Below are 15,638 nucleotides of genomic sequence, written 5' to 3' on the forward strand. Positions count from 1 at the left end.
ACTGATTTATTGATCTCGCCTAACTATTGAAAATTTCACAACAGAGTAAAATGTGATAAAGAGAAGACATAAAGATCAAAACGTAATTCTCTGTGTCAAATGAAAATTACCTTGTCATGGCAGAATTGGATTCACAGAATTCAGATAGAGCAGGTGCAGTTAATATTAAGAATGGGAATATATTAAAAAAGAAAAACCTTTTTTTTTTTTACCTGGTTTAAGTGAAAGTGGATTTTTTCGGGTCACTTTGTGCTCATCCTTCAGAGTGAAACAGCTCAGCTTGTGCAATGCAGCGTAGTAGGTAAAATGCACAGTTTGAGTTCCAGTGTTTTCCACTTTTAGATTGACAACATACTGTTAAAAAAAAAAAAAGGTCAACATGAGCAAAAACACATTTGAAAGTATGTTATTTTCTTTTGTTACAAACATTTATACAAATTAATGAGGGAAAAAAAGAATACCTTATCTGTTTCCACCTCCAAGCAAAGTAATCCATCAGTGAACTCATGGTCTGACGTGATGACAATGCCATTTTTATCAGAAATGAACTGAGACCTTTGAGATGAGAAATAAAAGGGTACAGTACTGCATCATAGGGGAACAAAGTGGGAGGAATCGGAATTTCAATTCTCATCTTTAGTCAACTTATCCTCCCAAAATTTAGCTCGTGAATTGATTTACGACAAAAAAATGACACTCTGTGGAGCATAAATATGAACCAAGGCGAAACAATATTCATTTTGGTCAACACAGAACTGAGAATAAAATCAACTGTGAATGAGCAATGGAGTCTTTCCGTCTGAATGTCTTGTTTATTTTTTGACTTGAAGCCTTTAAGCAAGTGTCATTCCCCGTACATCGAACATCAAAATCATCTGACTCAATATCTTGTTTCAACTCAGACAATCTGCTTTACATGAATTACTTACCAAGAGGCACACGTTGGGAAAAAAAACCATACAATTTCCACTATAGGTGAACTAAAATTACACAATAAATCACATTAAATCATTCAGCTCTAGTCTACACAGAAATACCGTAGAAAAAAAACAAACATTTGCAATGAATTTCATCAAATCTACCGGTAATGTTAATCTTCAATATCATCTCAAGAACTTGAATAAAAATGTAATTAAAAGCACTGCTAGCCATTTTCAAAGGGTAGGGGTGGGAAACTCTAAGTACGTCGCGATACAATACGATACAAGGCTCACGATAACGATTATCTCACGATATGACGATACCACGATTATCGATATATTGGTCAGGTAATAAATCCACGATAAAACTACTCAAGGCATAAATTGATGTTTTTTTCAATGAAATAATAGTTTCTTTTTGTACCATCACTGAAACACTATTTAAACTGGTGTCTTCTTCACAGTGAGTACTTAAGTGTATTTTTTTTTAAACAAATACTTAAGAGACCACTTTCTGTGAACAAATTTGGGTCTTTCTTAAACACTATTGTCATGCAACATGTCAAGTCAGTTACATAGTGAATTGTTTCATTTTATAAACTGTGACGATTTTTTTGTGTAAAAGTAAAAATAAAATAAAAAATTACTTAAATATTAAATCCAATTCAAAATCAATATTAATATTACTCAAAAATTGTGTGCTTCAAAAAGTTGAACCATAAAATATGTTTTAAAATGTTACGTATGCAAAAAAAAGTTGCTGGACAGGTAATAAATGTCTTACAAGTAAAAGTAAGCTCATGGTATTTTTCGCCTGAAGACTTCAATACATTTCCCCGCCACTTTATGAGGCGCTCTCCCTAGCGGCCTGCCAAGTAATTGCTCAATAAGTAATGAACAATGGAGCCGTTATAGTGGCTGTATATTAACTACAAATATCGCGATACTTGCATAGGCGTATCGATAATCTATCAGGAGACAAAGTATCACGATATCGATATATCGTCACACTCCTATTTCAAAGCAGAGTATTGCGCAAACACGCCGTGAAAATGCTATGCTCACAGCACAGCATGAGTGTGGCTTGTGTACATACATGCGCGTGGCTTGTCCGACTTCCGACGTTTTGGCAGCCTTAAGTCTAAAAAGTCAAATCTTTCCCTCATAATTGATGTGACAAGATGAGAAAACACCCTAATCTTTCATCTTCATCTCAAAGGATGGGTGTGGTTAGGTCGATACATACATAGAAATTATGAGCAAGGAACGTTGCTTCAATTAATTTGTTCAGTTATATTATCATTACAGTATGTGTTATTGTCCCGTGGACAGATGTTGAGAATTAGTGGAGTTAAAATACTAGAGCAATGAATCTGGTGTGTCCAATGTTTTTGTGGTGTGACGTCCATATCAAACAAATTCTATCAACACATGGAACGTGCTTATTAAGGAAACAGGAAAAACCTTCTCACACCTTACAGCAAGCATTCACTTCAAGTACATTACTTGTTGGGTCATTTTACCTTTCATTCTTGAGCTTTTCTGTAAGACACCTGGCAATTTTCTTATTTTCTTCTATTGCAGAAAGCGGCGGTTGATCTGGAGAAGGCTGTGCTTCGACAACATTCAGGACCATCGCTGGTTTGGGTCTTCTAGGTATGTACCACTGGTCCACTAATAGCTCTGTGATCTGTGCACAGCATCACTGTTTTTGTACTGGCAGCGAAGGAAGGTCACGTGATCTCTACTCAACAATTTTTTGATATTCCTGGGCTCATCTTACCAAAACTTGTACTATTATATATTTTCAAAAATGTGAAACTTTTCTGTTTCAGTGTCTTTTCTCAATCAAACACCTTTGCTGTCAACTCAATTTTATAGACGAAATCGTGACAATATGTATTACTATTATTTACATATATTTGTGAAATTAGAAAAACATGAAAATTATTCAAGTTCAGGCTTGAAATAAGGTAAAATTGTGTATATCCATAAGGTAAAATTGTGTATATCCATACCGCAGACTTGACGCGAACTTTATCTTTGCGCACTTTTATTTTATTCGATCGTTTCAGGGTGTACAGGACCGAACCAAAGTTCGGCACAGTGATCCCTTGATTTCTAAAAAGTAAAATAAGAAAACAAATAGGCAGTTAAATAACACTTGGACGAGTACACTAGTATAGACACACAGACCGTTACACTTACCTTGCTTTGAACTCGGTGTTGTAAATTTCTTTCAGTTCGGATCGAGCGCTAATGGATGCTCGATCGCTTTCCCCTAGAAACACAAAAAAATCGAGGCCAGCTTTAAAGCTTGATTTCCTCTTGTCTGGCATGCTGTCCATGTGAAGCTCCTCACTCGCTTAAATGCGGAAGTACGAATGAAACAAGACGAGACGCTTCCACCGAAGTCGCCGCCCTGTCGCTATTTTTTATGCATACAGCCCGGGGAGGCGGTGCTTCCGCTGTCAAACTCTGACACCAAGCCACAATGATTGGCGGTGCAGCCCAGGTAGTCAAAACACGCGCACCCACGTAGTCAAAACACGCGCACCCACGTAAAGCGTCTCTAAATCAGAAGAAACGAAACTTACACCACGGAATCTAACACAATAATACAGTAAAAAGAAAAAGGGAAAAAACATTAGGGCGGTTGAAAACTACCACTCTTTAAAATATTTAGCTGATTTTACCATGCTTAAAACACCACTGAGTGATTAATCAACTGCTATTCCTGGAGTGTCGTCGGAAAGTGAAAGTAAAACGGAGGAACATTATCGGAAACAAAAGTAAAAGTTAAGACGGTCACGAGACTGCTGTTCCATAGATCAACATTACAATGCCAGATAGTTGCGCATGCATTTCATAATACTGTACTACAAATTTTACTACTGAATTTCAACTACTATGAATACAGCTAAAGCAGTGAGCACAATGCTCGAAAAGGGTCTCAAATGTTTTTGTTGCTGTTTTGTTTACACCCATGACAATGAATGAAAAAAAAGGCAGGAGAGAGACACACTCCTTTAATAATTAATCAATCGCAGAATATCTCCTCTTCCAGCATAGTTGCCCCCAAGCACACATACAAGATCTGTGAAGAGTGCAAAAAAACCCCCTCATAAATCCTTCCTTATCCTCACATGGGTTATGTGATGGTTCCTATCCTAGCCCACTTGGGATGAGAAGCAGGGTAAACCCTGGCAGGGCACATATGGACACACACAGACAAACCCATGACCTTTGAACTGTAAGGCAGCTATGATATATATGCCACTGGGGGAAATTTTGACATATTAAAATGAACCCACTCCACTCTTTAACTGGTTGTATTTTATGGCATAAAGACGGATGTAAATCACAGAGCAACCCTCACTATAACTGTCAGGTTTACCTGCAGACATTTGTAGAAATCATCATTCAACAAAAGGAGGCAAAGACACCGAAAGTTTTGTTGCTAGCAAGAAAACAAGGTACGGAGGCATGGCCATGGCAATCTCACCAGATGCGCTCCCCTTCCTCCCGTTCAGCTTGGTCTTTATTGAACACAGCAAAAGCCCATCCCAGCCCATACAGGGTGTGGCTAATCATTATCAGAGGTGTTTACACCTGTCATATGTTATTCTAAGGCAATGCATGTTTGCTTAGTCATTTGTTTACACCAGTTATCAACCCTTGGCAGTCATCGGCATGCGTCAGTCGTGGATCTGATCCGCCTCTCCTGGGCCTCAATGCGTCTATCCAAAGTGATCTTCATCCAACACTTTTTCACTGCAAACAACTCTGAATATGTTTGACAAAAAGGCATAATGCACAAATGCCCACACAGAGCTTAAATAAGTTTTAGCAAATGTATAATGAATATATATATAATTTTCCTAACACACATCATTTATACAAACTGTTATTGAATAAGAAAATGTGATTCAGTCTAACGTAAATGCGCTTCAGTCCAATATCCATCTGTCCACTTGTTATCATTAGGATCGTGGGTAAGGTGAAGCCTATTTCAGCTGACACACCTTGGACCGGTTGCCATCCAGTTGCAGGACACATACAGATAATGAATTAATGGCAGTCACATTACTCAGCATTTACGTAACATCACAGCATGACCTGGATCACATGACTATAACAGGTTCTGATGTGTTGTCCTTTCAGTGGCAAGCTTGGCTGAGAGAATAATGGCTAAAGAGCTGACTCATCTAAACGAGCCCTCTGGTTAAAATTAACCTGCTGGGAGATCTGTGGTACGATCTTGATCTAAATTTGTTTAACTGGGGCAGAGACTGCAATGGGGAGTTTAAAAAAAAAAGATCCAAGTTGATTAAAACGCACAAGAGTCAATGAGATCTTTGCACAGGATATGATCTGTGAAAGAAAACAAAAATAAATATGCAAATGATGTTATTCTGTTTATCATGCAAGATTAGTGAATGACCGAATGCTTGAATCGCATATACAGAAGGAGTTGTTACGTATTATTGAGAACATAATTTAACAGCAATCAATGAAAGCCCAAATCATTACTTGCCCTGGCATCGACTGGCAATTTGTTTGAGGGTGATCCACTTCTCGTCCAACGTCGCGAGGGACAGGCTAACTTTGAAGTGGATATGTAGTAGAAAATGGCAGGATGGACGGAACAGAGGCTGTGAGCTGAGATGAGCACGAGCAAGCACACAAACAGCCTCCTGGAGGTTAACGTTCCTCCTTGTACCAAAGAAACAAAACTTGTACTGTGATGTTTATTGTATGTGTTTTGTTGTTTTTGTTCCTTGTAGATAACTTCTAAACATTAAGAACACATAATATACAAAAAGGCAGACACCGAATAGGTTTAATTGCCTCCTCTGGAGTGAAACACACTAGATAGGAGGTGACGGCCTTCAGATACGGATAAGTTTCACATTCCCATGAAACTAAGACAATCAAATGGAATGCGGTCATACCTAGGGCAGTAACACAGTACACATTTTACATTATGTAATGAGTGTCATGTAATGAACGGAAAATTTGCTAATGGCATGGCTACAACTGTGTGGAATTAAATGTAGATATAAAAATGCTTATTTTGTAGAATCATGTCATTTAAAGATAATAATAAATTATCCACTCTACACAGACAATCACATTTGTTATGACAACAGAGCACATTGTTATTTGTAACAACTAGCCTAAATGGTACAGGAAATTCACAACTTTACACTTTAAGCGTGTAAAAAAATTTATAAAAAGGGTCTCGTCGTTCCCTTTACACATGAGGAAACTTCATAAGTGCAACAATTCAAAATTTAATTGTGTTGCCTACTAAAGATTTTAAAACAACAACAACATACAAACACACAACTGGATGCTCCAAGGATAGTATTAAACCGACATGTCACCATGTCAATGTAGTGAATTGGAAAAATAGGTTTGTTCCACGTTTTGATATGTTCTAACTTTGACCGCTAGAGGTCACCACACACTGCATTTTTTGGGGGGGCGGGAAACTTAACTGTGTTGTAGAGCTGTCCCCCCACAACTCGTTCATTATTTTCTGTTTGTTTGTCGGGCCAGGACGTGTAAACTGAAGACTAAGCCTCAGAACAATTAGTGGCGTTTGTTTGTCCTGTTCAGTGTTAATGGCGTGTGTCTGTTTGCGTGTCTGTGTGATGCCTGCTTGACCTTGTTTGTCTTTTGCTAGACCATGTTGAGAGCATCACACTGTACTGTCGTTTTGTCAATGACACAGTGATGGTGTCATTGACCTGACGCTCACAACCTCACATGAGCAGGATAACCCCCCCCCCCCCCCAGCACTTGTACTCACTTAAATGGTTCCAACTCTTGCACAAAAACACATCTTGTCGGTGCCTGGGCCGCTTGAGTTCGAAAGACAGTGTGCAGAGCTGAAAAGTCTTAAATGGCCGCAGCTGCTTTTCCTTGGCAATTGGGTGTTTTAATAGAGGGACATTATGGGCCGGAGAGCAGGGTAATGACCGCTCTGGCCATCGGAATGCCTTGATCTTATCAGTATGGTGAGAGGGGATGCTCCCACTTTCTGATGGTCTAATAGCCCCTGCTCTAATAGACAGGCACCGAGGTCACCCGGAAACCGCCCCTCTCGCGCATGCAGACACATGCAAAGACACAGTCACGTTCGTCTAAGCCAATCAACCATGACAGTGTTCCTTATAGCGATCAATTCCTGCATGTGGTCGTATTAAAATGGCTTCAAGGTTTTAAGACCTCAGGCCCTATTTTCATGCCCAGCGCAAAGTGTAGTCTGCACATGAGTTTTTTTTTCTTTTATTATTTTGCTAGCAGAGATAGAATATTTTGTTTTGCATCATTGTGGGATGGAAATCAGCCATCTATTGGCCAATCCATGCAGCTCCCCTCGTTCCTGTTAAAATCAGGGCGGTTGGACCGACGGGTGCCCCGATCCGGTATTAGTATAAAATATTGGCCCCCATATCAGCCAAAGAAACAGTATCGGATTACGTCGGTCTACATCCAAATTCTCCAATATTAGCACTCATATACAAGCAGTCCACTTTGCTCCAGCTCTTTTATCCTACAGCATCTGGACCTAGCATGAGTATAATTTATTTTGACTAACTTTATTAGGATTATTTCTCATGGTTGTTTAATTTATTTTGATTTTATTTCATTTAACCCGTGGGCAGTATTTTATTTTGAAATGGCAAAAAGCCAAAAAATGGTCACAATAACGCCTAGGGGTTAAGTGCAGTACAGTCTCATGTTTTCCTCATATTGTTCTTTGTTTGAATAATATCACGTAATTGAGTCTTTTTTAACATTTCAAATGAATAAATAAATAAATATAAAACATTTATTATTCCTGCTGATATCTGGTTGGTATTAGACAGTACTCTAGGCCAGTGTTTCTCAACCCTGGTCCTCAGGGCACACTATCCAGCCTGTTTTTCATGTCTCCCGATTCCAACGCAGGTGAGGATTGTTATCAAGCTTCTCCAGAGTTTGCTGATGAGCTGTCATTGGAATCACCTGCGTAAAAAAAGTTGTATCGAGACACCCTTAACTTAGACCTGGTTTTACCAAGTCTAAAATCTAGTCCACTTTCAGTCACCCAATTGCCCGATTCAGCGGAGGCGCACGGTCGCCAACAAGTGTAAACAGGAGGAGAGAGCATACAAGAAACACAAACTCAAGAAGAGAACATCCTGCTGCTGTTTTGGCATCCTCACGCACAATCTCATGCGCACATGTATACGCTGGCAAATCCTATAAGTCCATTTGAATACAACAGCACTCATCTTCTGCTGTGGTTGTTTGAAATTTGTGATGAATTGGCAGTTTTTCACTAACTCATGCTTAGTCTTTATCCATTCTTACGTGGGCCCAACCCTAACATGTCCATGTTTGGGTTTGACTTATTTCTCAACATGATTGCTGGATGCCAGTGGAACAGTGTGTGTGTGTGTGTGTGTGGGGGGGGGGGGGGGGGTCGGCATAGTGACAGAGACAGATAGGGTGTCTTGAGAGGGACAGATAGCCTTGCAACCAACCTCTACTCACTCATTGAGTCAGATAAAGAACAACACAAACACACGCATACACAAACATTCTCCTTTTCGACACTTCACAATCACAGCACGGATGGAGGCAAGGAAAAAATAATACACTATTTCATATTTCTAGTCTATTACGTGCAGTGCTTGAGTAGTTTTTTTAATTTTTAAATACTTACAGGTACTCAATTATAGGAATAGTTTTTTACTTAAATCATGTTACTCTAAAGAAACAGTACTCTTAAGTACAATTATTAATCCACCCAGCTATGCTCATAACCAAATAAAAAGAAATTGGTTCTTTCCAAAAATACAAACGTTTAAATACAGAAGACAACGTCAATTAATTTAGTGTGCTTTTGGGTTACAGCTAACAACATAATTATGTTCATCATGGTGTTGTTGTTTTTTGTCTGCAGTCATATTGCATCATTGAGTGGTTTTGTGCTGTTCATGTTTTTGTTAACCTGTTTAGTTATTTAAGGGGGCGGGGCACCTCTCAATATTTACTGCAGTTCTGTATCTCTGGAAACTGCAAATACAATGTAATTTATGCTCATTGCTCTCATTGTAAAGACATAATTTCTGATAGCACAGTGCAGTTGACTATTGTCTGCCTCACAGTTCTGAGATTTAAGGTTCGATTCTCAAGTCTGGTCTTTTTGTGTGGAGTCTGAATGTTTTTCCCATGCTTGACTGTGTTTTCTGCGAGTACTCCTGCTTCTTTACATCTTCCAAAAACTTGCATAATAAATTTTATTATTATTATTATTATTATTATTATTATTATTATTATTATTATTATTATTATTATTATTATGACTTGCAAAATTCTAGTGGTAAATATGTATTTGGGTGTGTGTTTGCGAACGTGTGTGTTTAAAAACAACTGTAATCTCTTTAAACGAAGAAAATCAACCCAACATATCCGACCGGTTGAAAACTGTGACTGCTGGAGTGCTGAGTGGTAAACAGCTGTTGCTGTGCGCTTTCACTGTTGCTAAACACAATAGAGATTGTTTACGCTTCAACAAACTATCACAGGTCAAACATTTTGCGGGGAAAGCCAATGATGCAAACTCGAGCATCCTAATAAGCTGTTGCAAAACATTCTTGAGGTGTTACCAAAGCATCCTTGTTTTATTAGGTTTTTGGTTTCATCTAAAGTTGAGCGTAGAATGTGCGGAAACTGAAGTCCGCCTGCTTTTGCTCCTCAATCCATGCATTCCACATATAAAGCAACATTCTTGTATCAGTGACTGATTTACGATTTTACACGTGTTGAAGAGAATATTTGCACGCATGTACGCTTTGCATGCAAGCATCTCTGCTCTACGTGTGTGTAATGTAACACTCAGCAATGTGCTGAAGCTGCTGCCGGCCCACACAATCTTCGCACGAGAGGAGTCTGAGCTGGATCAAAATCTGTCAGGAGATGCTTCTGGTTACTGGAGGCAGGCGGATACAAAACGCTTTGTCACTAGCAAAACAAGTGGAGGTTGTGCTTTTCTGCCAGTTGTTGGATGCAATTGATACAGTGACGCCCAGAGATACGACTTACGAGTTGTTTGAGACACAAGTTGACAATTATTATTATTTTTGCCTCGACTTGTGAGCAAAGACCTTAGCATCAATTTGGCAGAACGTAAACAACTCTTCAAAAAATAAGCTTCAAGCTATTTATTGCCACTCTCAGTCAAAATTAACTATAAAATTAAACATAAAGCAAATATAATTATGTTTTATATTTATATTATATTTATAATCTATATAATATATTTATATTATTTTGTATTTACACGACCCCAAAATTTCCCTTTAAAGTCCACTAGCTTAATGCTAGTACATAGGAAATGTCTTGGATGGGCTAACAGATTGCATCAGTGTTGTTGCACTATAACATTTTAAGCTCGTATCCTATTGGGCAGTGAAGGTTTGTGAATATTTCGAAGGGAGCTAATGTAGATTTTTCGTTACGGTTTGTTCAAGGTCGCAAAGGATCGCAAAGACGTTCACCAGACGTTTGCCAACAATTTTAATGGTCGCAAAAATGTTTGCTTATCAACTAAATGTACAATACTGATGGCATATCTATGCACATATAAGTGCAGCTGTTTATGTGTAAGTTTGTGTTTTTTGTATTTTTTTGTAAGAGGTTAGGACTCAATAAGTTTTTTACTTCTTCCTACTCCCTTTTGAACATCTAAACTGTGCTTAATGATGATTATGTATGTAAAAAAAAAACAAGTTTCTTTTAAATCGTTTTATCTTAATTGCAGTATTTATGATACTGGTTTATATGTTCAATAAACAAACAAACAACCAAACAAACAAACATGTTCAGTTTTGAATGACCATCAAAACTGTTGGCGAACGTCTGGTGAACGTCCGCGACCTCGAACGAACCCTGTCAGCAAGCCAATTTGGGCCATGTGTATGTCAATCCCACAGGTGTCATAGTAATACGTAGGTCTAATATGATTACATCTAATCTCTAACAGGTGTGTTTTAGTCATCCCGGAATGAGAACTACTTCCTGCTGCCATAGCTAAGATTAAGAATCATGGGAAATGTAGTCCCGCAAGCCTAATTCTGCCGTCGCTGGTCAGACCCAATGTTATGCGGGACCAGCGCAAGGTAAACTTCCAATAGCTTCTGGGACTGAGCAAAAAACGTTACATAATGGTGAGTGGGTTGACTTGTTGAACTATCAACAAATATAGCATTTAGCATTAGCTAAAGCAATAAGACAACCATTGGTCACCAAATTGGCTAGCGATTAAATTTGTTATAAATAGTTCCTGCTGAGATTTTTTTGTGTATTTGATTTTCAGTGAGTTTGTAATGTCTCTGGCTTTTAATTGTGAAAATGTGTTCACCCTAACTAAACTCGGTTCTAACTTCCAGTTGGGAAGATGAGTCAAATCAGCCACCACACGCTGCCATGAAAACTTCTAATAGGCTCCAGCACGCCTGAGACACAACTGAGGGTGAGCGTTTCAGATAATGAATGCATGAATGAATGAATGACTAAACATTCATTGTTACATTAGATTTATAACACATATTAAAGTGATACACTTGTATGGAATCAAATTACATAATGGATATATAAAATCCATCCATCCATTTTCGCAAACGCTTATTCCACACAAGGGTCGCGGGGGTGTTGGAGCCTATCCCAGCTGCCTTCGGGCAGTAGGCGGGGTACACCCGTAACTGGTTGCCAGCCAATCCAAGATATAAATTGCATTGCCGTGTTAAAGCTGGCCTAAGTGCTCCATAACACTTGATTGAATTTTCGCCTCTCAGAGCGAACGAGGCCCAAGCATAAACAAGTTCCCTCTCAGTAGCAAAAAGGACCGCTTACTTTCCGTCTCTTGTTTTTGTTCCACCAGCACTTTATTGTAAAAGTGAAATGATATTGTTCCCATGTCAGCTCTGTGTAAATGTTTTGTGAACGGTATTCCTCCATTTCGTGCCGAGCGCTTGCTCTGTTTACCTCTGTTTACTAAGAGACTGAGGCTACTGTACTGTGTCTCTGCTGGAGGAAGAGCTAAAAGCAGTCAGTCACCTAGAAAAGAAGAGAATATAATGTGTCAAATATATTTCAGTTATGTTTTCAGTACTTAAAACTTCAATTTGATTTTTTTTTAAAAATCTGTTGGCATTATCTCCTGCTACATTAAGATTCACATTTTTAATGCTACTATAAAATGTCCATTTTGTATGCCACTTGTCCTCATTAGGGTCGCAGGGTACACATGAGCCTATCCCAACTGACTTGTGTGAGTGAGAGGAATGGTACACACTGAACTGGCCACCAGCCAATCACAGGCCACATTGAGACGAACAACCCGTTGCATTCAGAAAAGTTTGAAAAGTAGCCACCAAAATCACTCATATTTCAAGACATCACCATTGCACCAAAACGTGATTTGTAATCATATAGTTAAATGTGGAGGGGCTTAATGTACCAGGATTTGGACCCTTTGACCTTCAGACGTGTGATTTTGTGCAGTTGATTTCATGAGCAGCCTCAGTGATCACCTGCTTCTTAGCCTTCTTTTTGACTTGTTGGACAAATCTTAAAGAGCACCCATTTTGAAATTCATAGACCCGTTTGTGATTATACCGGCCTTGCTAAGCTACTTAGCCAATGTATCATCATCATAGTATCATTTGTCACCTGGTTTCACTTAATGATATCTACACATGTGAGACCTACACAATTTGACCCTGACCTCCTGTTTGCCACACCTCTGTCTCTCCTTGTGTGTTAGTGTGTATTGTCAGCTCAAACCCCCTGATTCTTTGGTATGTTGGTGGAATTTCGACTATTTTTCCCAGGTCACTTTTGTTTGTACCTTGCGAGGTGTGTCTGTAAATTCCCACACAAGGAGAGAGATAAACACACTCACACAGTGACGTATGTATTCAATCCTCGTCACATCACAGCCCGTCCCGCTTCTGGCCAAATAATAATCGGACTCTTGAAAAGCAAGGATGCTGTTTGTATGTATTCCACTAGACATTCTCTGTAATTATCACAATTTCTGAGTGAAGTTGCAACATAGTCAGCAAGTTGATGAATTACAGTTTGATCAGCCTTTAATCGTTGACTATAATACTCTAGCCTATTTGCAAATTTGAAAAGGGATATGCTGAGATGTTAAAAATATAACTCCCAAGCTCCTGTAGTACATCCTGTATCAAACTGTTTCTGAAGTCAGGATATGAATCGAATTCTTTCTATGCTTACGGTCCTAATTAAAGTCTTAATACCCTAAATAAATAAATAAATCTAACACAATCAAATGAAAAAACAGTAAGTGTGAATTTCGGTTGGCAGCTAATGGGTGCACCTCCTAGCCTGCATGTATGTGCATGCGAAAATGCATGGCTGAGGACCACCCCAAGGTGAAGGTCATTGAAGGATTGTTGGTGGGCTTGCTGCCTGGAAGACAAGGCGTTATTTGAGGCAGGCACCCAGCAGGAACTGGAGGGAGATGTTTGGGGAGGGGACGTGGCAGGTGGGCCTGGTAATGATGATGAATTGTTGAGAACAAGTTTCTTTCTCCTAAGATTAGGATCTACTGATAAACATGCCCACCGGGGTCTTTGGGGAACCTCATCCGTTTCTGTCTCTCCGTCTGTTCCATCAGTTTGACTTGTTGTCTTCCGTATTCATGCCTAGTTGAGATTTCGCAGTCAGGTTAGGCTGGATTGACACTACATGGTTCAAGTAACACGATTCCTATATTTTTGCTCCCAAACGGCACATTACGAGATAAAAACAATGAGAGAAAACCACAGGAAATCAGGTTGGAATTAGGCCTCTTCCAAATGGGGTTTAATCGGACATGAATATCTGTTAATGTGAAAGCACCATAGGCAGGTAAGATCAGCTCTATAGATGGAATCCTGACATCATCAAAGTATGGCTATTGATGGCATACTGTAAACATGCATACATTTACACAAATAACACAGTGCAACCATATATAATATTATAAAAACTAGCCAGCAGTGACCACATACTGTAAATGGTGTGAATATGGTAGGTTAGAATGGCATGGATTATATACATAAGGAAAATCTGCTGAACAATTTCCCACGTTACCTGCGTTTAAATCAATAAGAAACAGTATGTAATGTTGAATTCACTTGCTGATGTTGAAGTGTTGAAGTGTGATATTGAGAGAATCCAACACCTTTGTTGTTCAAACTCTAGGGGTTAAGTAAAATTCCTTTGGTGTCAAAATTGGCGGTTCTTGGCATCTTTCGGGGGCCCCTGGCGGGCCCCCAGTATGGGACTTTCTGTAGATCCTTATCTTCTGGGTTCTGGACCTTTAACCCAGTTTGTGAGTAGGATGGACTACGCCACTGTTTCTCAGCCCAGGTCCTCAAGTACTCCTGGCAGAAGGTTGACTGCATGATCCTAGCCTAACACATCAGCAACCAATGGTGCCCATTCTTCAGTACGGGTCGGGCCCGGAATCTGTGTTGTAAAAGTGTTTGCGCCCACAAAAGCTATATTTATGGAAGAAACTGGCCTTTGTTTTTATTTATTTATTTTTTCATGGCCTGTCTTTGTCTCTATGCCAACCAACTCAAGTTCAAATGGTTATATTGAAATCTCAGGTGTTTATAATTAATGACCTGGCTTAAAAAAAAAAACTCGGTTCCAAGCAGTTATACAAAGGCAGAAAAGAAAAATCCTTGTTTTCAATACCCTTCATTGCCCTTCATTGCCTATACAGGGTGTGTCAAAAAAAGAAAAAGAAGAAGAAGCACTGGTGTCACAAAATGATGTCAAACCTACGGCCAGAAGATTTAAATTCATCTTTTGTGCTGGAAGAAGAAGCGAGTGTTGTGGCAGGACACCGCGTGCCTGCTTCACCATGATCATATTTAATCATTTTTATTAAAGGCCCAACATCTGTCCACAAGCTTTAAACAGAATGAGCTGATAATGTACATGGTTTGTATCACGTTACACTTTACATATAGTACACGACATACATCTGGAATCATTTAAGTGGGCCTTTGCATGTGAGTAGAGATTTAATTTGAATTTTCTTGATGATATATTCCTTTTTTTCTGTCATCTGTATGTTGACAATGTAAGGGAGCTTTGACTGGACTGACTGAAATTTGGAATACACAAGAGGCTGAGACAGAGAAGATTGCTGTAAAATATTCGCTTTGATAAGCTGGCCAAGAAGCCTTTGAATAAATGTGGCCCCAGCACGAGCCCACACTAGGGCCTCTGTGGCATGACCATGTCCAAACGCCAGCTATCAACAACCCCGGGTAATTACGGCCATCTTGTCATTAGACTGGGACCCACCTGGATTTGCTAATAGTGAAGGGTGGGATGAGGCCAGCGTGGGTTTAGTTTGGCTCTTTAATCAAACACTTCCCTTCCTTTGACTGATATGACAAAAGCCACCCCAACTGACACAGTATATGCTTTTGTTACCGGCATGGATGTTTTACTGTGTGTGAGCTTTTTTATTCGAGATCAATTCCTAGACTTATTATATTTTGTTGCGGCACTTTGTATTGTACGACGTATAAATATTTTTAGATGGGGGGTAATGTTCAGAGAAAAAACTCACAAATTTAGGAGAAATAAACTCGGCAATTTGCGACATTATGAAGTGGCAAA

General features: G+C 39.2%; 1 protein-coding gene across 1 annotated transcript in view; it reads right to left on the minus strand.

Annotated features, from left to right (window-relative positions):
• Positions 1 to 5,620, minus strand: part of LOC144056505 (putative helicase mov-10-B.1) — a 19,405-nt gene extending 13,785 nt beyond the window's left edge. Inside the window, exons 1-7 of the mRNA XM_077573399.1 lie at positions 5,458 to 5,620; positions 4,426 to 5,294; positions 3,129 to 3,201; positions 2,939 to 3,041; positions 2,444 to 2,610; positions 462 to 555; positions 213 to 354 (exon numbers count right to left, since the gene is read on the minus strand). Coding sequence (XP_077429525.1) covers positions 213 to 354; positions 462 to 555; positions 2,444 to 2,610; positions 2,939 to 3,041; positions 3,129 to 3,201; positions 4,426 to 4,495 — 649 coding nt within the window. The 5' untranslated portion in view covers positions 4,496 to 5,294; positions 5,458 to 5,620. The remainder of the gene's footprint in view (positions 1 to 212; positions 355 to 461; positions 556 to 2,443; positions 2,611 to 2,938; positions 3,042 to 3,128; positions 3,202 to 4,425; positions 5,295 to 5,457) is intronic.
• Positions 5,621 to 15,638: the final 10,018 nt, after the last annotated feature.

The sequence above is a fragment of the Vanacampus margaritifer genome, chromosome 1 (assembly GCF_051991255.1).
Source record: "Vanacampus margaritifer isolate UIUO_Vmar chromosome 1, RoL_Vmar_1.0, whole genome shotgun sequence".
In the NCBI taxonomy this organism is placed as follows: Eukaryota; Metazoa; Chordata; class Actinopteri; order Syngnathiformes; family Syngnathidae; genus Vanacampus; species Vanacampus margaritifer.